This window comes from Thermobia domestica, chromosome 4 (assembly GCF_964235325.1).
Source record: "Thermobia domestica chromosome 4, izTheDome1.hap1.1, whole genome shotgun sequence".
In the NCBI taxonomy this organism is placed as follows: domain Eukaryota; kingdom Metazoa; phylum Arthropoda; class Insecta; order Zygentoma; family Lepismatidae; genus Thermobia; species Thermobia domestica.
The window spans coordinates 25607528-25635271 of record NC_137457.1 but is presented as its reverse complement, the minus strand read 5'-3'; the positions used below and the strand labels follow the sequence as shown (position 1 = coordinate 25635271).

The 27744-nt window shown below is 38.4% G+C and overlaps 1 protein-coding gene across 1 annotated transcript; it reads right to left on the bottom strand.

Moving 5' to 3' along the window:
- Positions 1–220: 220 nt before the first annotated feature.
- LOC145683781 (uncharacterized) lies at positions 221–26293 on the bottom strand. Its single transcript, XM_081755360.1, has 3 exons — positions 26066–26293; positions 10943–11576; positions 221–597 (listed from the first exon to the last, which is right to left on the bottom strand). Exons 1-3 carry the CDS (start codon positions 26136–26138, stop codon positions 561–563), a joined length of 744 nt encoding a protein of 247 aa, XP_081611486.1. The 5' UTR covers positions 26139–26293; the 3' UTR covers positions 221–560.
- Between the last annotated feature and the right edge of the window lie 1451 nt (positions 26294–27744).

Sequence of the window (27744 nt, the reverse complement as noted above, 5' to 3'; positions counted from 1 at the left end):
CATTTTGATAAAAGGGTTTATCAAAGAAATTTTGTCACAACTTCTTCTAACAAGAAAACGGGTCATTTCCCAACGAAGAGTTTCGACGCTATACTTTTAATCAAACAGTATGATGAGGACATCTCAAAGAGATTCTTTGGAGAATTACGATCAAGTCTAGTTAAAGCAAGCCAACAATTTTGAAAACCAAATTTTATTTTATCATTTTATATTTACAAAGAATTCCATATGAAACATTACAAAATACCATATTTATAGTAAGAAAACTTAATAATAAATAGAATTTATTGTTATTCTCCTAAAATGTTCTCTTTTTAAAAAGAAAAAAGAGAAAGTAAGAAATCAAATAAAAATACATTTAAAGAGAGTTCAAGTGAAATCTGAAATAATAACTTTTCAATACGTTATATTAGAAAATTGACTTTACATTCACACTCACACAAATAACAGTAAAAATAATAAAATACTGGCCAGACTTGAAAGTTTTGTCTTCAGTAAAACCATATCAATTTAAATATTTGCCCTTTGTTGAGATAATTTGATGGTAATTAAATGATATTTCACTCATCTGGAAACACAACTGCATCATAATTAAACCTGAAAAACAGAAAAAATGATGTGAATTAATAAACTAGTTATCTATTTGGTAATTAAAACAGGGGGATATTATACTGGCCAATCGAATCATTATTTTCGACTAGTGACTTTTCATTAAAAAAAAAAAATTATCCCATTTAGTAGTAAAAATAATGTCATTTTAGAATACACAAAAAGAAATCACAAGCTGACAAATCAGAGGACCTGGGAGGCCATTGAATGTCACCGTTTTTCGAAATTATAGATTCCCCAAACAAATGGCGTACATCAGCCATCGATGTTCGTGTTGTGTGGGACGTTGATTCATCTTGTTGAAACAAGGCTGTGTGAATAACGTGTGGAAATCTCTGTAGTTGTTGCACACCAAAAGTTTCGAGGATGGTGACGTAACGATTCGATGTGACTGTAACTGCATGGCCATTCTCGTCCTCAAAACAATAAGAGCCCATCACACCATATAATGACATGGCATATCACTCAATAACTTTGTTGCTGTGCAATGAACACTAGTGTAGCTTCATAGGATTGTCTTGTGCCCGTGGCGCCCTAAGTTAAAATGACGGTGGAATTCTCTACGTGGCTCCTCCACACCGTCATTTTTCTTCTACATCGCGAAAGCACGACCCGCTCGGGAGAGTAATACTCCCGGAAGTACGTTTTTCCGCGCGCTACTCTAGACAGCTGTTTTACGCGCTATCCTAGCCAGTTGTTTTAAGTTGGTCACAAAATTTATATCATGAAGTACAAGGGGAACAAAACGACCCTATATCATTGAGTACAAGGGCATAAGTACTACAACTACTTATCTGCATAAAAATAAATAAATCACTTTTTAAGTATTATTTTCATATTATTTTAATTTAATAAGTGTTCTAAAAATGTAAAAAAATAAAAAATCTTTCCTCGGGCGGGGTTTGAACTCGCGCCAAAAGAGGATTATACTACTAGCACATAGCTCTAGCCCACTCGGCCACTGATGCCGACAACAGCAAGCGTTTGTTGTCTGCTATTTGAATGCAACGTGGCAAAAAGTGGATAACGCCAACCAATCAGAACTGTGTTTCTCGTTTCTACTTCCGGGAGCATTACTCTCCCGAGCTAGTCCTGCGAAAGCACGTTGCACACCACTCCAAGCATTCATGATAACTAAATATCAGGGCGTCGTTGATAGACTAGCGTACATTATTCAGTGTTACCAAACTCCCATTGTTGCCAACACAACTTTCAATATTCCCCGTTCCTTTGAATCACCTTTATAATGAACAATGAGACATACAAAATTTGTTGTAAAATTATGTATAGCTTCTTGAGGTATTTACTTTAAGATGCAGAGTCTGTATGACATATTTACTTCATAATAGACTATTTATTCATATAGGAAACATCTGTTTTCTTTTGTTTTTCAATGAAATAACTGTAATTTTAATTATGTGAATTTTTACTGAGTTTTTCTTGAAATTCACTTAAGTGTATCTTAGTTTTCCAAAATGAATTTACACTATATAAATAAATTTAATGTTTCTTATATTAAATCTTATTATTACTGTAAACTTGCTGAAATTCCTATTTCTCACCAGGAAAAAGTAGAATATTTGAACCTCTTCCTTCCCTTAGAATACGCATTTGAGATGAATTCGAACTTAAACGGCATCGGCAGCATCACTACTTATCCCACGAATTGGGACACTAATATTGTTGACATGAAGTTAAAGCTTTGAGTTTAACATCCCACGATTATGCCCTTTACGCTAAGAGAAACGATAATTAAAGCGCGTGAATGATGATGGAATGAGAAATTAGGGGGAAATGGGAGTATCCCGAGAAAACTCACAGACACTTGGGGGAGGATCGAACAGGGACCCTACGCACCAGAGATAAGAGCTCTACCAGTGAGTCACCGTGGCCTCAAGGGTCACTAATCTCGAACATTTTCTGTTATTTTTGTGTTACCCACCTAACCCATACCGGCGTGGCAGAACTTACACTTCAATAGTGTCCGAAGTCTTACTAATAATCTGAGCAATCCCAAAAACTATGGATTGGGAACTAATATATTTCGTTTTTTATTGTTCGCACATGTCACTCCCTCATGCTCTCTCCTCCTCTTAATGAAAATATACTAAAACCTAAGTTAGAGGAGGATCAACTCATGTACAAAACATTGTCAAAATTGTGCAGAGGAATAGTGACACTTCCAAGTCTTTGAAGTCCAAATTCATGGTGAGAGTGGAAAGGGGTTGACTTGTAAAAATAATCTAAAACAACCGACACCTGCGTCAAACCCATCCTTTTCAGAGTCGCTGAGATGAACACTGGCACTCTCAATGCCCTTTAAGTTGAAATACATTTCCTACAGGCATGGGGATGAAAAGCTGAAGTGGGAAGGGGAGATATGTAAATATACTCGAAAAACTTATATTAGTGTCTACTCAATAGTTTTCGGAATCTTAAGGTAAATGACACTCCCCCTACAGACATGAGGATGACGTGTAAGGGTGGAAAGAGGGTGACATGTAATAGGAATCAAAAACGACCAATATTAGTGTGAAATCCATAGTTTTTGGGATCACTTAAATGAAAAATGCCACTCTAAATGCCGTTTAAGTCGAAGTTCATTCCCCATATATCTAAGGAAGAAGATGTACAAATACTACCCATAAACCTTTTCTACCCGTGGGAAGAGAGGGCATTTGAACTTGCATATTACAAAAATGAAAATGACACTGCATGGAATATCATAACGAGAAAACGGCTCAATAGTTTGAAATGAATCTTGAATCATACTTAATACCCATCATGAATTGGGATTTTTTTTTATTAAAATGTGAATCCTAAGAGGGAAAAGTGGGCTTCAAAATTTATGTCAAAAAAGAGCATCTCAGGTAGTCTTTGAGTTAAGAAATTCTAACGTGCGTTACGATTTATTTTGTCATTGTATATTTATATTTTGATTATTATTTTTATTTTCAAAGTATAACTGTGAAACAAAACATCGCAACTCGCATTATTCGTAAGACAAAGAACCGCGGAGCTGGCGCTACGGTTTACCTCGTACAACACTTACAACTTGCCTCCAATGCATTCCGTGTCCACTGCTGCCAAGGTTTACTTTGGCCTACTTTGGATCCACCTCTATAAGTTAGAGCATACAATCTGAGACTTCTGAAAGGCACTGACCTCCGAAGAGATCAATATATTTTCCTAAATAAATACGTGAACTTATTTGGAGAAAGAATAATTCTTTCTATGAAAAGTCAGATATATTAACTCCTTTCTGCATGATTTTTTTTCTTTTAGCGAAAAAAAAATATATATAATCAGTATTGGAAATCCTGATATGGTAACTTGAAAAATTAATTAAAACTTGAATTTTTAGATTTTTCACTTAATTCCGACGAAAAATAAGTAAGTGCCATATATGACACACTTACAGCTCACAAAGAACATGCCAGATGACACCAAAATCTCTGATTCATACACGTCAATATCTCACACAGCAGACAAAACAGTCATTTGATGCCTTTGATAAATCATAAAAAAAAACCTAAAGTGAAAAAAGGGTATGTGCCATATATGTCACGGCATGCGGTAAGGGGTTAAATTGGAACAAACATACTTCTTATCCGTAGGAGTAGTATTTGATAAGCAAAGCTTCCTTCCTTCAGTTTTACTTTAGAGCTGCACAAAGGAAACTTCATAAACATGCATTTTCTTCAGATGTATCTTCCTACTAAACTGAGCTACAAAAGTGAGGCGTACATTAGCTAATATTAGTCAAATTTAGTGTAAAAAATTGAGTTTTTCGTCCCATGGATATGCCGGCTAGGTTAAAGGAGACTGTGATTATGAGAAATGAATGAAATGGTGAAATGAAGAAAGTGGGAGGAAACGGGAGAACCCCGAGGAAACCCACGCATACGGTGTTTGTCCACTACAAAGTTTACTTGGCGGAATCAGGGTTTGAACTTGGGACCCCATACACCAGAGGTGAACGCTCTACCACTGAGGCACCACGGCCTCTCAAATTGAGTGTGGTAACTTTGGTTAATATATCTGAGAGGTTAGGTTAACTTCGATTAGTTAAATATAGCTTAACTTTGAGTAGTATAGCTATATTAGGTTCGATAAGTATAGCCAATTGTTGCATAATCGCTAAGTTCCTGGCTATTAGTGTGACAGGCCTCGGTGGGGATCCTCGGTCAGAAAGGTGTAAAGGCCTTTTCAGCTCAGCCATTCTGAATGAGGTTTCCCTTTTTCACACCATAAACTCCGTGATGGTACTTAATCTAAAGGTCACTGGATGGCAATGAAAGTTAATGGGAAGAGAAGTAGAGGGATACTAAGATGAACATGAATGGATATGTTTAACAGTGATTTCATCGAGAAAAGTCTAACAGGGAAGGAATTCGAGGACTGGGTTTTATGGAGAAGATTCATCAGAAACTCGAGTCCGCACGACGGGGGGAAAGATGCACAGAAAGAAGACTTCTGGCATTCAGAATCATGGCCGGCGCGAGGGGCGTCGAGCCGTGCCAACGCGCAGGGCTGCAAGTCTAATGCGCGGCAAAATTTGAAAAAGAAATGTATACTATCAAAATATAATGCTTCGTAATAGGCCCACATGGAGAAATAAAATTGTGTTCACTTGAAAAAGTAATTGAACTTATTTCACTCATATTCGAGATAATACTCGCTCAGGAAATTCGGAGCATTCTCCTTCATTTTCCATTATCAAACCACTAGCCACAGGTATCTCGTTCAGTATTTCCTTGCAGTGGCGTAGATAAGATTTTCAGCTAGGGTGGATAAGACTACCAACGTTTCTTTTATTTTTTTCTATTCAACAATGTTTTAACGCTCCACTCCAAGTATGGAAAAGATACATTGCCACTTGAAGCAGGCTGTTCTAGACTACAGCTTCTAGAGACATTTAGCAGTGAGTTGTTAACCAATTTACTGAGCAAATAACAATAATCGTTCGTTTTGTACAAATTACATACTGTAACGAAGAATGTCTTGTAAAAATTTGCGAACACTTTCTTGGTTTCGTACCGGTATCAGACATCACTAGTCTAGGACTTACAGAAGTAATAATTAAACAGCTAAAGTAAATGAACATTCCTATCGAAGACGTGAGGGTCCAAGGGTACGACAATGGTTCCAATATGAAAGGCAAATATTCATATATTCAGAAGAGAATTAAAAAAAAAAAAAAAAAATTCCCGAGCCTTCCATGCTCTTTGCTGTAGTCATTCACTAAATCTTGTCTCAACGATGCAGCCACAGCATCTCAGTATATCGTTTCATTTTTTGTATAGTGAAAAAAAGTTTGTTTTCTGCGTCAGTTCAACGTTGGGCCATACTAAAGGAACATATTAGCAGTCTAACTTTAAAACCATTAAGCACCATAAGATGGGAGAGTCGAATTGATACTCTTACTGAACTTAGATATCAAATAGGGGAGGTTTATGATGTCTTACTTCAAATAAGTAACGACAAAGAACAGATAGAATGGTTATCCACGATGCTCTGTGTATAGCAAACCAGTTACGTGGCTACTTTCCTGTGCTAACTCGTTATCTGGTATGGCTTTTTACTCCACATAAATATAATAAGCAAAAGTGTCCAAAGCATTGATGCTCATGTGTTGGATGCAGTCGGGTTTCTTAAAAATGTATTTGAGTACTTTGAGAGGAGCAGAAATGATGCAAAGTTTCAATCTTACTTAGTTGATGCGATGGAGTTGGCATCAGCATTATATATGGAAAGTTCTAGACATGGTTGTGTTAGATTTAAGAGTGAGGTTTGAGCAACTTAACCCTTTTCTTGGCAAGGAGACTTCTGTTGCTCAGAAAAAATACTGGATGCGACTTCCGTGCCATTATAAAATAATACATAATTGCACAATTTAGTTACATGTTTTATTTAGACAAGGCTGTGATGTAATGTATCCCAAAGGATACATTGTCAAGAAGAGGGTTAAACATCACAGCGATCGAAGTATTGCAATTTTCTTCACGATATAAGTAATCTTAAAGATATGCCACCTGAATTTTTGTCTGAAAAGTGTACTAAACTTGCCAGCATTTTAACACACGAATAATCTAAAGATATTAACCCCAGTGATTTAAAAGACGAACTGAAAGAAGTGTTATCTTCTATAATTAAGCCTAAATGTTCACCAAAAGAGACTTAAAAATTAATTAAGGAGCATCACTATGTTCTCAATGTCAGTGTTGCACTTAGGATTTTGTTAACCTTACCGGTAACACTGGCAAGTGGAGAAAGAAGTTTTTCGAAACTTAAACTTATTAAAAACTATATACGTTCTTTCATGTCTGAAACACGGTTGAGTAGTCTAGCGATGATATCAACAGTACACGAATTGGCTGGAATATTGGACTACACGAGTGTGATAAAGGAATTTGCTCATAACAAAGCAAGAGAAGTTTCTTTCAATTGAGATATGTTAAATTTATGTCTGTCTACTGTGTTCTAGTACATTATAAGGTTTAGGCTAATCACTTAGTTTTGCCGTAATATCTGATTCAATATATTATCTTCATGCTCCATAGTCTATTGGAAACACCGTTTGATATAAAATAAACTTAAAAATTAAAATTCTTAGTCGTGACTAAAGCATACTTATTTTATTTTATTTTCTGTATGCGCTGTTGTACATCACAGATATACAGCGAAATTAAGTATACTGAATATTTTGTCATGTATCTAGTCGTTTATGTAAGCATTCCAGATAAGTAGTTCAATTCTTTTGTTTACTTTTCTATTTCGTACATGTTTTTAAATGGGGCATATTACTTTTTCGTGTCACTTGAACGTCTTCTGTCCAAATAAATTTTGCGGATTAAAGGGGCGGCATGTGAAAATACCGCCCAGGGCGGCAAAACTGTTAACTCCGGCCCTGTTCAGAATCCACCCCTTTTAAGCCCTTAAAGGGACCCATAGACAATCTACGGTTTGTGCAAACATCATGTTTGTACAAACACTGTGTTTGCGCAAACACACGGCCATACACAGTTCAACTGTTTGCACAAACTTCAGTTCAGTTTTGACTTTGATCGCGTAAACATATCCACTGAAGCAAGCTTGTTTAGCGATAGTAATTGCTTGTGCTTTGGAATGGGGAAGACCCGCGAAACCAAAAAGGAAGAACAGGGTGTGAATGAAAGAGTGGTTCAAGAAACGGTCTAGTTTAGTCATCAAAATTTAATAGCCAAGCTTGAGATAAGTTCGACTGTAGACTTATTTACGAATGGATTCAACTATATTTGGTGAAATATTGGAAATGGTTACATCTGTTATTCGAAAACAGGATACAAATATGAGAGATACGATTTCTCCCGAGCAGAGGTTGTTTGCCACTTTGCGTTATCTTGGTGCGGAAACACGTACGAGGACTTAAATTTGAAACAGCTGTTACACCCCATACGCTTGGACAAATTATTATAGAAACATGTAAGGCCCCATTTTTCAAATTTCTGTTTTTATAATCTTCACTCTTTACCTTCCACAGTTCAGGTAAATTTCGATAAAGTTCAGTAAATTCTCGCCAGAATTCTGGAATCCTATTCATTGACGCCACAACGCAAGAAATAAGCGTTTGTATACTAGACCTCCTACTCGGAAATAAACCTCGTGTTTACACAAACATGCTCATACACGGTCGACATGATTGCGCAAACATCATGTTCGTTTAAACAATTTTCGAACGAGTTCGATGTGAAAAATGTTTGCACAAACGTTTGCGCAAACAGTTCATACAGCACCATACACGATCAAACTGCACAAACCGTGGACCGTGTATGTGCCCCTATAATGTATGAGAGATAACGTTCCTCAAGAATCACACTACTCGGAGATCGGTGGGTCTTGTTCATCATAACCATAGATATTTTCATACGATTGTTTCTTCGACTCATTATGATGTCCAAATACTGTACTACCCTTCTAACTTTATTAATTCATGAAGGGCTACGGCCAACCAGATGGAATGCTCAGCATATTGACATATATTGGTGGTATTTCTTGGTTAGTGCAGCGTGTTTCATATAAATTGTTACATTTTTTAAACTTGTAATTTGCCTTGGGATTTTGTTATAAACGTAATATTGTGTTTGCCTAGTGTAGTGATTGCCTGGCAGAATGAATCTGGTAGCCTTGACAGGTGTATCTCACGAATTTCCAGAACGAAATAGAGAAAAGCAAGTATGTTATTGCTAAATATTCAAGATTATTTTAACTTTAGGAATAGACATTCTCCCCATAACATTATTTACGAACAAGGCATAGTTTTACTTACAAGGTTACGTCAATACTCAACAGTAGATACTGGGTTACTAAAAATTCCAGTATTGTCGTCGAAACATAGCTTTATTTTGCAAGGATTAGAGTTAAGTGTGTAGTGTTTGTCTTGTTTTCTATTTCTTGGCCAGTGAACACTATAATTTATGGTCGCATATTCCACGAATTTATACAGTGTGTCCGTAAATTTGTGCTATCCAAAGTTTGATTACGTATATCTTTTGAACCAAGAACAATAAAGACTTGAGACAAATGTAAGCGTGTTCTATGTAGATATTTTCAAGATTATGACCAATGTTGGAATTTGTAACGTTTTTGTGTATTAACGAAAGAAAGGACCGAAAGTGTAAAATAAAAAATGTACAAAATGAAGAAAATTAATATTCAATTGTAGAAAACTGATTTCCTGCGAGTGAATCCTTGTGTATATGTGCAGTATGCGTCAATGTTTATCTATTGGTACGAAAATGTGACAATGTTGATGTAATGTTGCCAGGTAAAAGGCTATTTAATGCAAGTCCGTAAAATGGGTGCTTTTTTTTTTTTTTTTTTTTTTTTACAGAAACGTAACTTCTCTAACACTGTTGTCGTAAAAATATTACAACAGGTGTGTTTTAGGTTAATTAATGATAAGCAATGAGAATTTGCACATAATTAGTAATCTGAGTTTTTATGCAAAAAAATTGCTATAAAAATTAATTATCTAGAGCTGGCAACCCTGGAATCCTTGTGGAAAGAGAAGAGCGCTTTACAGGCAAATGCTCGAAGTTGCTCCCTTGTTCTTGTAAACACAAAAATTCACACGTTTCACCGTGTTCCTAGTGATTGATTGAATTTCTGTTTCACTGCTCGTCTTTTGTTCCTCAATGGTTCTGGAATTATTCTTGCACACCACATTTTTCAAGTAATCCCATAAAAAAAAAGTCAAGTGGTGTTAAATCGGAGAAATTTGTGACCCTTCCATTCTCCGGACTTAACAGGACAGCACTGTAAAGCAACCTTTTCTTCTCACGATGTTGCCAGCTCTAGGTGAGTAACTTTTTATTGCAAATTTTTGGATAAAAACTCAGGTTATCAATTATGTGCAAATTTTTGATTACTTATCATTAACTAACCTAAAACATGATTTGTTGCAGTAATTTTACGACAACGGTGTTGGCAGAAGTCACGTTTCTGTAAAAAAAAAAAAAAAAAAAAATCCATTTTACAGACTTAGATCAAATATCCTCTTTACTTGGCAGCACTGCATCAACTTTGTCACATTTTTGCACAGATGTATAAATGTTAATGTATACTGCATATATACAGTGGGATTCATCCGCAGGAAATCAGTTTTCCGCAACTGAATATTGATTTTCTTCGTTTTGCACATTTTTCATTTTATACTTTCGGTACTTCCTTTCGTTACTATATAAAAATGTTACAAATTTCAACATTGGTCATGATCTAAAAAATAATACATGCTTACATTTGTGTCAAGTTTCAGGTCTTTATCTTTCTTGTTTCCAAAAGATATACGCAATCAAAGTTTGGGTTGCGTAACTTTACGTACACACTGTAGAACAATTCGACGATACGAAGCTGACGAAAAGTCAATATGAACAATGTTGAGTGACGTCATACACCCTTATGCAGCTAATAACCAGTTTCTCTAGTGACCTCATAATTTAAAAGATCCTATAGGCTTCCAGATTACCTGACCTAACACACTGGCGTCGTAGATTTTTAAATCGGAAGGGGGGCGGGTCGGATAAATCAAAATCAAAATCCTCTTTCCGACAAAAGTTATACATACAAAGTAGTATAGTTTCTTTAAATAGATTTGACTAAAATCTGAGGGAACGCGTCCCCCCGGACCCCCGCTAACGATACCCGTGCCTAACATCTCCATTTCTATACATGATGGTGTGTGCCAATAGCAACTGAAAGACTCATACTGTAGACTTATAAAATACAACTAATTTCTATACAAAAATAATACTATTAAATACAATTAATATTATTATAATAATATAATACTTACACTCCGTTTTTCGTCTTTACAGTATACCTAGTACCCTGTGGACCAGCAACTGTGTATTTAACTTGTCCTGGACCATTGATGGAGTATATAGTTCCATCCGGAGCTGTGATGGAAACTGACTGTCCATCAGTGTTGGAACTGGATCCAAACCCAGGTCTTCCAGCACTACTGGAAGCTTGACTGAATGCAGCTGCTACTACAATCCCTCCTGGAAGCGAAATTGTGAAACTCTGACTAGAAGCTTCGCTGCCAGCCTGGTTACAGCCAAATCCTGTGGAGGCGGAACTGGAACTCTTAGATCCTGAGACAGATCTTTTGGATCTGTCACGTAAATTGCCTACATTAACTACCTTAATAGGCTCAGAAGAGACACTGGTGACCAGTGGCTCTTTGCGTTTCTGCACCAGTGACTGTTCCTTTTTCAAATCATGATGTTTCTTAGTTACGGATACTTTGAACAAAGGTTGATGTTGGAAGATCTCGTTCAACAATGATGCGTCATTATTGTGAGGATGGTTAAGGTTGTTGAGTGTGGTTTGAGGATTATCCTGATCTGTAATGTCAATGTAATCTGGTTGGATGTTATAGAATAGGTACTCATAAGGGTTAACGTTACTGTTCCTCAAAGCGTAGCCTGCAAAGAAAAAATAGATCAACTTTAGCATTCTAAAGTATACCAAAAAAAAAAAAAAAAAACACAATTCTAGATATTCAACTATATAATAATACTATGGTTCAATTCAGTGGCGTATTTAGGGGGGGTTCCCGGGCTTAAGCCCTCCCCGAAATCTTACTTACTATAGTAAAGTATATGAAACATCTTGCAGAATTTTCACATTTTCAGGAAAAGCCCCCCCCCCGAAAGTTAGCAAAGCCCCCCGAAACAAAATCGTAAATACGCCATTGGTCCAATTGAAAAAAATATACCAAGAAAAAAAGTATAAAACACGTTGACACGTTCTTAAATAGTAAAAAGTTAAAAAATAAATGAAATATCAGCGTGCTACGCAGCGCAACCACATCACCTCATCTTTTCTACACTGTCTTTGGAGGGTTTCTCAGTCCTCCCGGTAGGCGGCAGCACGGAGACACATATATTTTTTCGTGCTCAACCCTAACCATAGGAACTAAATACACGTTTATGATTGGTTGGAATCATCTGTTGGCCCGCCCTCGTAGTACATATATTAAAAGAAGTTGAAACCACCCTAGTGTGACTAATGTCACGTGGTATTTAATAAATGGCTTTAAAAAGAGAAAAAGAAATCTCTCAACAATGGTTGAGCATTGATATTTTCTCTTCAAGGAAGAGCAGAAAATAATAAGTAACAATTTTAGTGTATAAGGAAGCAAAGAAAATATTCGAAAAATTCGTACGATGCTTCGCCACTGATGTTGACAGAAACGAATGACAACTTTTTAGTTCTACGTTAAGAACAGAATCTTCTGCTGAAGCAGTATTTTGCTATAGGCTATTTCGGACTTATTGTGAGGATTACATAATACTATCTTATCATGATGATGCCTTTTCTTGCGTATTTGAGTATCAAGACCTTGCGGTTTTTCAGTTAGCCTTGGCTAATTATATCTCTAATTTCGCCTATCTAAAAAAAAAAAAAAAAAAAAAAAAAAACTTTACATCTTTTCAAAACATGACATTGGAAAATTACAGGTTATTTCGTTGTTTGCTTCTTCATCAGTGCGGAAACTGTATGGTAATTTTTTATCATTTCAGTGGCGTCTAGTGTTGTCTACGAGACGAGACGAAACCAGAAATACGGTTTTTCAAGTTTCGTCTCGATTCTTGGAAAGCTTTTTTTTTTACATGTTGTCTCGAATTTGTTCTCGACTTATTTTGTAAATTCATGTCCTGATTTTTTTCTTAGTTTGATTTAGGAGCTATCAAATTTTTTTTCAGTCACGGGAGGTCCCCGAAAGGTGTGATGTAACAACATGAAAAACATATTTATTATTGAAATATAATGTGTAATGACTTAACATTTGAAACTTTAGTAAATGCTCTTAATTATTTCGTACTTTATCTACGAATATTCATAGTTTTTATACAATGAATCATTAGTAACGGTGGCTCAGTGGTAGAGCGTTTACCTCTAGTGTCTAGGATCTCTCGTTCAATCCTCGGTCAAGTAAGCTTGTGGTGGACAACATACATCCTCCAACATCCCCATTCCACAAATTCTTCTATCATTATTCACTTGCTTTAATTATCGTCTCCTTTAGCTTAACGGGCACAAACGTGGGACGTTAAACTGAAAGATTTCATTTCATATACTGTGAATCATATCAATTCCAGTGACATCGGTAAGTATTATATTTAGAGATGTGCACGAGTCGAGCTAAAATTCGACTCGACTCGAGTTTCGAGTCGAGTCAAAGGTAATTTTCTCGAGTCAAGTTCCGAGCCGAGTCGCTGTATTTGAGGTCGAGTTTCGAGTCGAGTCGAGTTTGATAAATGGCTCGCTCGTTCAGCTCATTTTAAAATCATGGCCTGATTAGGTGATTAACTGCAAAGCGAAAGCCATGAGAAATGTAAACAGTAATGTGGAATACTTCTAGCGTTACTCACGAGAGGGGACACTACTTGCATGTTTTCTAGTCTCGATAATGAGTCGACAATAGATTTTTGTAACGAGACAGCCTCAGATGTCATGAGCACCAATATAAGTGTATATTATAGTTCTTACCACCAAGCTGAGACTTGCACGGTCGAATTTTTGAGCCCAAGCAGAAGTCCAATCCGAGTAATGTTGTCAACCAAATCGGTTCGAGCCAATGGCTCGAGACGGCTCGGTTATGATGAGCCACCGACTCGGTTCAGGTGAGGCATCGACTCGATCCAGACCGGTTGAAACGAGTCCATTGGCTCGATTTTACTCTTCTCAACTGAGCTGATAGCTCGAACCGGCTCGGTTGGAGTGCATTACTTCGGTTCAGGTTGGCTTGGGTGAGCCATCGGCTCGAGCCGGCTTAGATAGGTGAGCTGTTGCCTCGGCTCACTTATCGGTTTGGCTCGATACTAAATGAGCTGTGAGCCGAGCCGTTGACAACGTAAACCCGGCCGAGCCGTTTTTAACATGTTTTTCAGGTGCCTTATAATTTTTAACAATTTTTGGCTCCTCCAAAACTCAAACCCAGAACTCCATGAACGATGTCCTTGCCTCCTGAAGACTTCTCGAGGACCGAAATTGGCAGTCAACTAGTTTTTACTATTCAGACCCAAACCGCCTACCTTTCATGGTTACACAGTGTTGTTATAATAATAATAGTAATAATGTTAATACTTAATAAGTTGCAGTAGTAGTAGTAGTATCATTGATAATTATATTGTCTATGTAGAATACTTTAAGAATACTTGGCTCTACTTGACTCGAAACTCGACCCGAATTCGAGTCGAGTGTCGAGTCAAGTTGGAGGAAATTTTTCAAGTCGAGTTCTCGAGTCGAGCACAAAGATGTCTGCTTCGAGTCGAGTCGAGTTTCAATGAAAACTCGCTGGAACTCGCTCAAGCCCACCCTTGATTACAGTTTTCTCTCTTCAAAGTAAGAGGAGAAATTTTACCCAAGATAATAATTGTTGTATATAAGATTTAGGACTTCAGGTAAGGTTTCTTGTGTTAGCTGCAATTTTAAGCATGTGCAAATGTGATTTCTGTCATAAGCCGCCATTAGTCAAGATATTTCGTCATATTGTATGCTCTTTAAGATTACGCTGAATTCTCGTTGTGAACCTTCCATCAAGTTTATTTGTTACTTTACTATTGATGATAATGATAGTGTATGCAACATGAAAATAATTAATCTTTTTGTATATTTCATCATTATGTAGACTAACACGGGGGTTATGAAGGAAGAGGCATACTATTAACTAGTGATGTCAACCGGCTCGGCTCAGTAAGTCATCGGCTCAAGCCGCCTCGGTTAGGGTGAGGCATCGGCTCGGCTCGGTTTGGCTGAAATGAGCCGAGGGCTCGAGCCGGTTCGGTTTGGTAAGCTGTTGGCTCGGCTCGGCGGTGACTGAGCCGTGAGCTGAGCCGCTCGAGCCGTTGACAACACTACTATTAACATGGCCTAAGAGCCATTACCGGGCTTGGATCAGGTAAAGTAGGCGGCTGCATCATCGAAAATTAACCAGCGCAGCATAGGCTATTGCCTTCGAGCGCTGTTAAAATTCGAATAATTCATTATTCAGAATTTTTTATTCGAACATTCAAATAACGAACAATGATTCGAACAACAATTCGAATAACGAGTAATTGTTTGACCATTTTGGTACCGATATTAACTGGGGGCTATTGGCCAAACCAGTGGTGGTTGGACAGTGACCACCGATTACTATTTGGTACCAAAATGTTCACCATCCTCTTAGGCATTGTTCAACACCAATATCATCTATGACTCACGTTTCCCGAAATATGGCTCCTTAACCCTCTCATGTATGAATTATGAAAAAGTTATAAAATAATTTTTTCTTGGATCTGCAACTGCAACACCAGAACGAGAGGTGCTGCCACCTTGTGACTTCTCATCGATGCTTTTCTGTTTTTCTACAAGGCACACGTGCATTTACAGGAAATTCCGCTTTGAATTGGATAAGGAAGGACCTGTTAAATATGTGTCCTCATATGAGGCCAATATGCATGAAAAGGTTTAAATCCCCGGACATCCGACATTTTTTGGCTAATGTCTTGGGAATGGTAAGAGTGACGCAAAAAATTTCATCACATTTCAGGTAGTTTTTGATGCTCTATCGAATGGAGGACTCAAAATAAAAAAAAATAAAAATCGTAAATAACATCAGACAGACAGTCATACACACACATACACACACACACACACACATACACACACACATACACATACACATACCCCCCACACATACATAGAGAGAGAGAGAGAGAGATAAAGAAAGAAAGAAAGAGAGAGAGAGAGAGAGAGAGAATTCAATAACGAACTTTTTAAGTTCGTTCAAAATGTTCATATGGTCATGAGAAGAAAAGTGCACAGTTTCAGAGTTAGGGCCATCCCGGAAAATGGAAAAGCTACCTTTCAATATGTATTATTTCAAATTCTAGAAAAGGAGAAGTTGATTGGATTGATTTTAAATTTAGCGTTCCTTTCAGCAGTGAGACTACATGAGACGTGGACGTACGGCTTAATACCGGATCCGAAGTACGTACATGAGCTTCTCCTGTGAATTGAACTCCGGTCTCTCAATCCGAAGTCGAGTTTCCTGTCCACATAGCCAAAAGGAAGCTCTTGAAACCGGGAAGTGGCGGTTGTATCAGCATAAGAGAGATCGTATCCCATCCAAAAATGCATATTTTAGCAATGAGTAATGGGTGCATAAGGGATTCCATTAAAAGTATAGTTCCCAGATTTGCTACCAACAGAATTCTCAAATATGCTATCAGGTGGCTCCAAAGTACGCGAAAAGTAACCTTGGACAACAATGAACACGGAGTGCTTCGGAGGGAAGTCGGAAGTGTTATAAAGACGGTGTTCGGAAAAGTCCGTGTTGTGATGGTTTGTTTTATCGCTTATATGAGAGGAGAACGCGAAATATACCGTGACAAAATACATCGTAGTACGGAGTAATTTAACATTGATTCCCAACCTTGGGGGGGGGAGGGGGAAGGATGTAAATGACAAGCAAGGGTAGCGCATGCTATTGGTAGAAATAAAATGTGAAATTGTGGATTAAATAGCCTACCACATTGTGTGTACAGGGTGTTTACTAAAATTCCAAACTGAAATTTCGTGACTTTTTCGTGACCCTTTCTTTCCCAAGCCATAAAATTTAGTAACATTCTCAAGAGTGAATTTGGGTGCGAATCGGGCCGAATTTTCATGCATGCGATAGAAGCGTGCTTTGCATGCGATTTAGTAAGATCTAAAGCCGACCAAATATATTTTTGGTGGTGAATTTTGAAGTTTTGTAGAACAAAATTTTCCAGTCTATACTTATTTTTGTATACATAAAAAAATCGTGACCCAAAAGCTAAATTTCTTGACTTTCATGACCGTTTTCTGATTTCGTGACTTTTTCATGACTTTCGTGACCGATAGACATCCTGGTGTACCATTTTTGATTTAGCTATCACAAACTTCACTTTAGCTATATGTGTGACATTTGGTCTTTGTAATGTGTAGGAAGGAGCGGGGACGTCAAGTATGCAGGGTTTACGAAGGGCGTCGCTGGTAAAAAAGGTTGGGAACCACTCTTCTAAAAGTGCACGGGAAAGATATTGCCCAAACTACACCTTGGTCTATTGACCCTGCATATCTACATAGGGTCAGTCTACATAGGCCCGTCTTTGCATAAAATATTTAGGAAAGTTAATATACATTTTCGAGCCAAATTGGAAAGCAACTGGACGATCTACCTTTGCTATGCTCTACAGATTTAGTATCACTACCCACGGTCGGCTCTATTATATGTGCAACACGTACATTTACACTGGGCGGCAAAATCTGTTATAACTATAATATTACGATAAATATCACTTGTTAGAAACAGACTTCATGATTATGATAGTTAAATTTACTAAGCTGACCATCTATTTGAATAACGTTTAGGTCACATTAGTTTAAGATCACATGGACAGTACTAAAGCAAATGGTCAAAAAATCCCAACATGAATTGCCTGATTGTTGCCAAATACAAGAACTCAATTCTTGAACAACGAACACCTATTCCATTTAGTTAGTTATCACAGTTTAGATATGAAAACCGGTCATTCCTTTGTCACAAACAAGTTCCTTATCATTGAAGGTAGAAAGAAGTATTTAAAAAAAATAACAGGTGTAAAAGGAAAATCAAGAAATAAATAAAACAGAGCTAGTTGCGCTGGAATTGCAAACTGATATATTGAGATTAAAGCTCGATATTGAATTCTATAAAAAAGATTACCATCTTTCCTCTGCAGATGTGTTTGCTATATCTTTCACCAGTGGTCGAAATGAGACGATATGCGGTGGAATGCCATACCGCCTATGGTCCTTCAGTAATGAGGACACACCGTCTCTGGTTTTTCAGAGATCAAGACAATATCTAAATAGCCGGTATGTCGAGTCAAAATCATAATAAAACAAACCGCCTCTGCATTTTTTCCACCTCGAACATTGTCTTTCACTAATGTAATAGATTATTATTTAAAGATAAAACAGACACAACGAGATTGCGTTTGTAGTGCTTAGGCCTTTCTGAGTGCTATTTCACTTTCTTTTCCCTTCGTTGTTCATGATGGGGTATCATCTTCAAATCGTGGGTTTTAATATTTGTTCTTTCTGGAGCAAGGGGACGGCAAATAATGTCATTGCATGGGGCGGCATGTTGCCTAGGGTAGCCCTGTCTACAGGTTTGGTACCTGCAACTAACTACGAAAGACAAATGGGCTAAAACATTCCTTCGGACATAACACACAGACAATTTAATTATGTGGACAAAATCGTGTTAATGATTTTTCTCGGTCTTCTCCTATTTCCTTCCACATTCTCATTCCCCGTTCTCGCTGGTATAGTCACTGCTGCACGCGCACGACTTTAGTACATAGAGTCCCGGATTCGATTCCCGGTTTTAAATTTGAACGCACTACGATGATTCGGAATCCACTATGAAATTATAGGTCCAATCAACTACATTTTTATTCTATCAATTCAATCATAAGTATTCACCCTCAATCAGTAACCATCCGTCTACTTTAAGCTTGGGACATAAAACTGTAATATTTTATTTAATTTTCGTTTTCGTTTACTTTGAATTGAACGTTGTTTAAATTATCCTTGATTTTCTTTAAAAGAAAATATCCCATAAAGAGAATAAATAACAAATAAAAATAGAATGAGGTTTCCCAAAGCATTGAAACTTTTTACTTTAACGTCCCACAATTATGACCTTCAGGTTAATTGAGACGGATTAAGGCAAGTGAATGATGATGGACAAATGAAATGAAATGAAATCTTTAAGTTTTACGTCCCACAATTATGCCGGTTACGCTAAAGGAGACGGTGATAATGAGAAATGAGTGAAATGGTGGAATGAAGAAAGTGGAAGGAAACGGGAGAACTCCTAGAAAACCCACGAGCACGGTGTTTGTCCACCACAAAGTCCACACGGCGCGAGTTGGCATCGAACCAGGGACCCCAAGCACCGGAGGTGAACGCTCTACCACTGAGCCACTGCGCCCTCCTGAATGATGATGGAAGAATTGGTGGAATGAAAATCTGGAAGGAAACGGGACTTAACATACGGCAAACTTACTTAGCAGGGGATCGATCCAGCAACCTACACACACGAGGCAAGCGCTCTACCACGGAACCACCGTGCTCTGTAAACTAAAAGAAAGAAATCTTAATGTACTAATTATTCTACAGAAAAAAAGTACTCGATAACCTTTATTACCTTAGTTTCTACTTATAAAAAATTGATTTTTGTCAGTATGACTTCTTTCACGAGCCGTCTCTGATTCAATTGGGGATTGTGTGGGAGACCCGTTTTCGATTCCCTGCGGGAGATCATATGGTTCGAATTCCACGTTAAACAGTCGGTCCACGTCTCATATAGCCTCGCCGCTGAACGGGACGTAAAACTCAATCAATCAATCAATTGGGGTTTGTGACGGCCTGGAAAAGTGTTAAAGTTCAATCTGAAGTACTTCAAATCACGTCAGAACAGATGTGAGTGTGTCTATTGCACCATTGTCATCTTGAAAAATTCTCTTGTTGTTAGGAAATATATGTAAGTTAGAACACCTAAAATGTTCCCGTAATTACTGGAAGTAATTGATGCTTTGAGAGAAATGCAATTATATATTTCAATTTAACGTCTAACGATTATCCTGTTTAGGTTAAGGGAAATGATGATTAAGGCAAGTAAATGATGATGGAATAATTAGTGCATTGAGAAAGTGGGAGTACCCTGAGAAAGCTCACGAATACGATGTTGTTCACAACTATCTGCACAAATCTGTCTTCAACATTGAGGGAGACGGTTAAGACTGTTCCCATATTTTTTTTTATAGCGATGTTCAAAATATTTATGAAGTTGAAAAACAAATGCTGTTCAGAATTCGGGAAGCAGAGTTGTCTTTAGCATTGGAAGGCGGGCAGATTTGAGATTTAGTCTGGGGAGAGAGAGATTAGACTCATATTACGGCAGATGAATGTGATTTCTAGACCAACACACATTATGCTTTATTTTTTCCAAATTATGCTTTATTATGCTTTATTGTTCGTTTCAATCATTGTTTTATATTAATCCCGTATAATGTATAATATTTACTACCCCATCAGGATCCTGCCGCCTATAGTCGGACAATTTGTGCATGCCGACCAGATGCCGCGGTCGGATTGCCGGCGCCGGACACCGGCGTCTTTCCGCTCGATTTTCGACCGCGACGAGCAAAAAGAGATTCGTTCACCAACAGAAAACAAAGAGAGTTAGAAGGTAATTTGTTGCTTTAAAATACGAATTAGGGCTTATATTTCCCTCGTATAAAGCTTTCTCGAAACAGTCGGCAGACAGTCGGACGACGACTGCAAAAAGAGACTGCCGGCAATTTCTTGAAAAGCGACGTCGGCACGACGTCGGCGAAAGTTACAATAACGCGTACCAGCGGCAAAGAGTCGAATTTTGGAAAATGAATAGAGCCTGTATCTTCTTTAATGATGAAGTAAAAATTGAAACTGTCCGAAGGTTTTTCTTGTGGGTGGGCACTAATTCCATAAAATATGTCTTATGAAAACGGAGTCGGCAGAAAGTCGGCATACAGCGGACGGAACGACGGCGTCAAAGGATGGTTGTAAAGACGTCGAAACGTTGACGGCGTGCCGACCACGAAAAAGGTAAATGCATGAAAAGAAATGTAGTAAAGGGACTGCACGTAAAGGGTATATGAGAAGTAAATACTTAAAATAAATTACAAGTACGAGAGGATCCTTGACAAACATTTTGCGAGGAGACGGCAAACAGCGGACGGCGACCGCGGCAAATATTGTCGGAAAGACGCCGAAACGTTGGCGGCGTGCCGACAAGTAAAGGAGCCGAAAGAAGGTCGGCAAACAGCGGATGGACCGACCTTGAAAAGATGCTCGGACAGGCGCCGAGCCGCCTTTGCCGCTGAAGAGCCTGATTGCAGAAATCGTAGTCTGGTTGCGCTGCCTGTATGTTCGGTTCGCGTTCTTCATTTGTCACATGGTGATGCAGTGTGGGCCAGAGTTCAAACATAAAGTTCGTTGGGGTTGAGTTTCCAAATGGCGATAAAATGTTTATAAATATAAATATATTGCGTTAAAATATAAATCAGGCTGCAACAGTTCCCGAAGGAGCAGGACGCTCATCGTTTTATGGAAAATTCATTGAGTATTAAGTGGAGAGAGCAATATACATTTGGTGAGTTAATTTAATATTATGCATATACATTTCAAATTGTCATGAATTTTATATGTTGTGTTACATATGTTAATTGTTGCTGCGCATGAAAAAGATTCGGTTATAGTATGTTCCCGCGCACTGGCGTCTCTGGCATATAAAATTTTTGGGGGGCGGGTATCAAAGAAAGTAATTTAAATGGTACTACCTAGCCCAACCTGTGTATTAACTTCGATTCTATTTGTTGCCTTGCTGCTTACCTTCACGAACCCCCTAAGGTATATCGGCAAGTCATTACTTTAGGCAAGGCAGTGACAATAACCAAGTCATCTGAACTGGTTCCCGCAATTATAGTTACAGTTCCCAAAAAGGAAAGACAGAAAACAACGTGCCCTGCGGGGCTCTAACCCGCCTTCACTCGCTAACGCTCGTTCGGCAATACTATGTACTGACAGGATATCATTGCCTTGCCCAAAGTAAAGAGTTACCGGTATATCAAGAACTCGCTTACAATTGTAGGGTCCGCGCTGGCTCAGTGGTAGAACGTTCACCTCTGGTACTTGGGGTCCCGGGTTCGATCCCAGCCATCGCCATGTGAACTTTGTGATGGACAAACACTGTCTGCGTGGGTTTCCTCGGGGTTCTCCTGTTTATTTACACTTTCTCCATTCCACCATTTCATTCATTACTCATCATCACCGTCTTCTTTAGCCTAACCGGCATAACCGTTGGACAAAAAACTTAAAGGTTTCACTTAATTTTTATTTACAAAACGAGGGACAGTTAAGAAACTGTAGTACATTATTTTCTTCTTGAAATTGCAAAAGTTTACATGTCTTAGTTTTTAAGATAAGTGTCTTCTAACTCAACGCCAATGTATTTCTGCACAGTGTACGAAAGCTGTATTTTATGTTTACAACTGAAGCGTTACTAGTATGAAACCATAAAAAGTGATATTGAAAAATGTATGATTACCAAAGCCCATATGTTTTCACTACCATCGCTTACGCGTATACCCACCGTCGCTGACGCACTTGTTCCCTTCGGACACACCCCCGCGCTACCGCGCGGGCCCATCAGCGTTGCCCTGCTCTGACTCAGTTATATAGAATTCGTGCTATTTAGTGGCCAACTAGCACCAGGGGCGGATCCAGGGGGAGGGATCGGGGCGATTGCCCCTCCCAAACAGAAATCCTTCTTACTTTATATATAAATAAAACCCATTCCAGAGTTTCGAGTATTTAAAAGTAGCTCAAAGTAGTAGTATTACAACCTACCTCCCCCCCAGAAATCCGTCCTGGATCTGCCCCTGACTAGCACAGGTTCGTTCGTGTTTTTGCACTGTAGTTTTTATGCCCCTAAGCTAATGTAAAGTAATCGAACGTAACTTAATCTAATCCAACCAAATATAACCGATCGGAGTACGTTTTGGTACTTTTTTTTTCGATTTTCAAATTGGTTCTGCGATGCAACAGTAAATTCCTAAATTAGGTTAGGTTAGATTAAATAATTTTTAGATTAAGTGCTCTGACGTACTACTAGAGATGTTAGCTTGATTTTGTCTTTTGTGAATAGTTGTTGCATAATAGAGTGAGAAAGTGACCCGCAACCTTTTCTTATGGCTAAAATACTTAATAAAGCGAGGTGGTATACAGGCTGCACTCTTATAATACAATCAAAGGAACGCTATTTCCAAGCAGAAATCCTACTCCAGGGGAAAACGTCAGCGCGGTGAGTGGTACACTGAGAAAATTAATCGGTAACCAACTGGAGGTTAAAGGATAACATGGCTGCTAGAAGCAGTTAATAATTTTATCTATGCCAGGTGTGATATTTTCATGTCGCCCAGTGGAAATATTTTAGAAGCAATAAGAAGGAAATTGGTGAAATAATGAAAAGTTTTCATCAATTATTCCGGGTGGTGCGCCGAAAATAAACCTGAACGAACACAAATTCGGATTTGTACATAAGTTTTAAGCCGAAATACCAAAAAGCAAGATAATTATCTTAGAGAAACGTGGACAATTTCTCATAATGCTTGTGCCATGACAAGGTTTGTGTTCCTTTAGTATTCTCTAGTATTTAGTGTATCTTTAGTAACCTAATAAGATCCACTAGATTATATACTGCAGGACTTGTTTCACATGTGAGCGAAAACTTCCAATTAAAAAAAAAAAAAAAAAAAAAAAGAGAGAAATGAGGTAGTGGTTAAACGCTCTTGTGTACAGGTTTACTTGTGGCGCAATACTAAAAAAAAAAAAATGAAAAATTATGATTCTTTCACCAGTTTCTTTTTTATTGTCCCCTAGTCGGTTTCAAATGGGCGGAATATATTTTACTTGGCATAAATAAACTTCACCACCTTTTACAGTAGCTTTGCCTAAGTTTGCCTCCGTGCTATGATTTCTCATGAAGGGCACAATTGCTAGTTCTGAAAGTATATAATACTTCCATGTCCCATTCAATTTCTTGTTTTTTGGCTGAAAGTGCTGCAAAAAAGCAAAAAGAACAAATTTTGTACTGGGACACACAAAAAAATGCAAGTTTATACTTCAAGAACTTCCAAGGGTGCTCCTTGTCGAGAAATCATAGCATGGAGGAAGACTTAGGCAAGACTAATGTAAAAGCTGATGAAAATTTTGCCTTCCTGAAGCGTTGATTTCCAGTCGGCAAAGGGCCACTTTTCGACGGCGGCAAGAAGTCGGATGCCGCCAGTGGGAGAATCGGGAAGCCGACGTCGAAAAGAGGTCCTTTCCAGCAGTCGGCAAACACCCGGAAAGGCGCATAAAATGCGCCGGCGCCGCCGTCGAACAGTTGCCTTGCCGAGCAGTCGGCAAACAGCCGGTAATTAGCATTAAATGCGCCGGCGCCGCCGTCGAGAAGTTGACTTGCCGAGCAGTCGGCAAACAGCCGGAAATGAGCATTAAATGCGCCGGCGCCGCCGTCGGAAAGTTGCCTTGCCGAGCAGTCGGCAAACAGCCGGAAAGGTGCAGTAAATGCGCCGGCGCCGCCGTCGAAAAGAGGCCGGCATAAGGAGTCGGCAGAGGGTCGGAAAGAGGTCTTTCCGACTGTTTTGCCGACTCTGGCGGTCGGCAACAGTCGGCAAAGAGTTGGCAAAGGGCATTATTTTTTACGATTTTCGACCGCTTGCCGCCTCGGCAAAAGGTCGGCAATTTTGAACAAGTAGATCGTCGTGCCGCCGCGGACGGGTGCCGGCTGCCTACCGGCGGCCTGCCACCGTCGACGGCGGCAATCCCTCTTGCCGACCGCGGCATCCTGATGGGGTATACATTTAATATTCTAAATATCTTGATCTATTTATTGATATTTTATGCAACCAGTTTCTTTCATACTGTAAACAGATATATTTTACTCGAGTCCGTTTTTATTATCACTTGTGTGCGTCCTAGAGGTGCATATATACAGAAAGGGAAAGTAAAAGATGCCACCAAAAAATACAGAAAGACTTTAAGTCCAAGAGGTACACATAACAATATAGTGTGGAGTTCTTGTGCATTTTTTGTATATACATTTGGAATCATCATACATAACTGCTCAGTTTCACTTAGAAAAAAAAAATACTACTATTGTTTATTCGTTGTTGGCGGAAAGTTTTCTTTTCTTTTTTTTTTTTTCTCTTCTCGACTTCAAAGGGTTACACCGAAAAGTTTACAGAAATAAAAATAAGGTTGCAGTTAAACAGAATTTTCCAAGAATTGTGCTATATATTTTAAATTATGCTTTTTTTTCTTAAAATTATGCTTTATTATGCTTTTAAAATTAGTTTCTTCGGGACCCTTAGATAACCACAACCATGTTCAAGGTACCAACCATATGTGTAAATTGATGTTATGCTTTTAGGTTGCTCTAGTGATTTCTAAGGTGAACCTGTTGTATATTGCATATCAGGCGATGTAGATGACGTGGCAGTCGGACACAAATCATGCTTCTCCCACAAACAAACATATCTCAAATCAGATTATTGGGGGAGACAGTACCCCCAATTCCAAGATTGAGGGACATATCCCCTCATGCCCTCAACCGCGGAATTTGCGCCAGTGTTGACAAGTTTACTTGGCCGGGTATCAAACCAAGGACCACTTTAAAAAAAAGAAAAAGAAAGAAAAAAGCTCGTTCCAACCGGATTATTAACTTTTATCATAATTTGACGTACTTTCTACATAGTCCAAACACGTCAGGAACACGAACATAGAAACATCGAGGACAGTTAAAATTCCACCCTTGCTCTTTAGAGGGATTCGAATCCCCGTTGGGTTTCACCTCACGACAGGGTCGTAGTCAACCCAAAAATTTAGAGGGGGCCGGTAGAAGTTAGGGGGCCGGTAGATGTTAGGGGGGGGGCGATCCAACGATATTATAGTACATTGGGAAGCCTACTGTGAAAATTTATGTGGCAGTAAAAATTTAGGGGGCCGTCCCCCTAGACCCCCGTTTATACAGGCCTGCCTCATGATCATCAGCCTAAAGTCTCAGACCGCTCAGCTACACCCACCGCACCGGCTACCACTGAGCCACCTAGCCATTAAGAAATAATAAGAAATTGTATTGTATTTTGCACAAACATCACATTAATTCTGTTAACAAGAATTCTTAAATTAAAAAAAAAAAATCGTTTCCTTAATGGAAGTTGATTAAGCAACTAATGAGTATTAAAAAGTGCACACAGTTAAAACATCAATTTATCTTTTTTAAAAGTCATTAAGTTGATCTTACCTTGATAACGGCCTTCTGTGATTTGAGAAACAAACATGAAAAACGGCAAAACGTTTAGCAAATAAATTCCCATGTTTATTACTTATTATTAATAACAATAATATTAACCTTGAAATAACACTGGGATCACACGACAACTCGAGTATTTGTGAATCAAAGAGTGCACTTTTTTCTAATGAACAATGGTGTGTCTGGGCCGTCTATTAAAAACGTAAAGAGAAAGTAAAGGCCGGTGATTGAAACTCATCATTCTCACACACGTGATGGTTGATGGTGCAATCAGCACATAGATGCGAGGGTGGGTCCAAAAGTGTTGCCAACTCAACTTATTATCCCTAGATATAGGACACAAAAAGACTTCGATATGATTTTCGTATAATAAGGGGAAAGAAACTCAAAAATAAAGCACATATGATTCATAGATTTTACTGAGATGAACAAAATGATATGGTTGACTATAAATCTTCATGCGTAGTTTTTGAGAAAATTAAAACTTTTTGTAAATCTAAAAGTTGATACTGAATGATATCCATAGCAAAAGATGATACTGAAGTACTCGTATTAAATGTTTCATTCTGATACTAGTAAGATGGAAGTATAGACAATGGTTATTGAAATACACTCTAAACTTATTAAGACTTCGTTCATGATTAACTAGAATGTTATGCAAAAAAAAAAAAAAAAAAAAGCCTTACAACAATTGACAGATGTCCGTATTGACCCAGGCCCGTATTTAGGTAAGTGCTATTCTGTTCTCGAGCACAGGGAGTCAGAATTTACGGGGCGGCAAAATTTTGGAGTTTTTAAGATTCACAATAAAGTAATATTTGAAACTAGCAACCCGCAGAATCCCACGTAAGCGCGAGAAAATATATTCGTGTGTTTAATTCGCTCTAATTACGGTAGTTACTAATTAGCTAGCTTATCTGATTATTTTTAAAAAGTCAGCCTCACCCATCCCCACCCCAAGGGTGAGGATGAACTTGAACATCATGAAAGCTGACACTATAAACTCAGCGATCTCGAAAATTATGAATTCAACACTAATATCTGTCGTTTTCAATTACTTTTAAAATCTCGCCCCCTCTCTGGGGAGTAGAGTATGACCTTGAATTTGAATTGGATTAGAACTGTCACTATTCATCTCAGCGACCCCCAAAACTGTGAATTCAACTCTAATATTAGTTGAGGGGCGCGGTGGCTCAGTGGTAGAGCGTTCACCTCTGGTGCTTAGGGTTCCGGGTTCGATCCCAGCCCCACCAAGTGAACTTTGTGATGGACAAACACAGTGTGCGTGGGTTTCCCCGGGGTTCTCCCATTTCCTCCCACATTTTTCATTCCACCATTTCATTCATTACTCATCATCACTGTCTCCTTTAGCCTAACAGGCATAACAGTGGGACGTAAAACTTAAAGATTTCATTTCATTTCATTTTTCTAACATTGATTGTTTTCGGGAGGCGGCAAATTATTTAGATCACAGGGGCGCACAAGATATAAATACGGGCCTCCATTTACCTGAGTAAAATGACTTGCTTAAGAGTAGTAATGGCCTCGTAGAAGAGAGGAGACGAGACGAAATATAAGGTTTCCTCATCTCGTCCCGTTAATTTTGTAAAAATCTTGTCTCATCTCGATTTCCGCAGACTTCTTTCTTGTCTCGCTCAGAGCTTCCCTTG

Coding starts and splice junctions, on each gene's coding strand:
- LOC145683781 (XM_081755360.1), bottom strand. CDS start 26,138: ATGGGAATTTATTTGCTAAACGTTTTGCCGTTTTTCATGTTTGTTTCT. Junction 11,577..26,065: donor CACAGAAGGCCGTTATCAAG/GTAAGATCAACT, acceptor TTTTCTTTGCAG/GCTACGCTTTGAGGAACAGT. Junction 598..10,942: donor GTAAAGACGAAAAACGGAGT/GTAAGTATTATA, acceptor TCTGTTTTTCAG/GTTTAATTATGATGCAGTTG.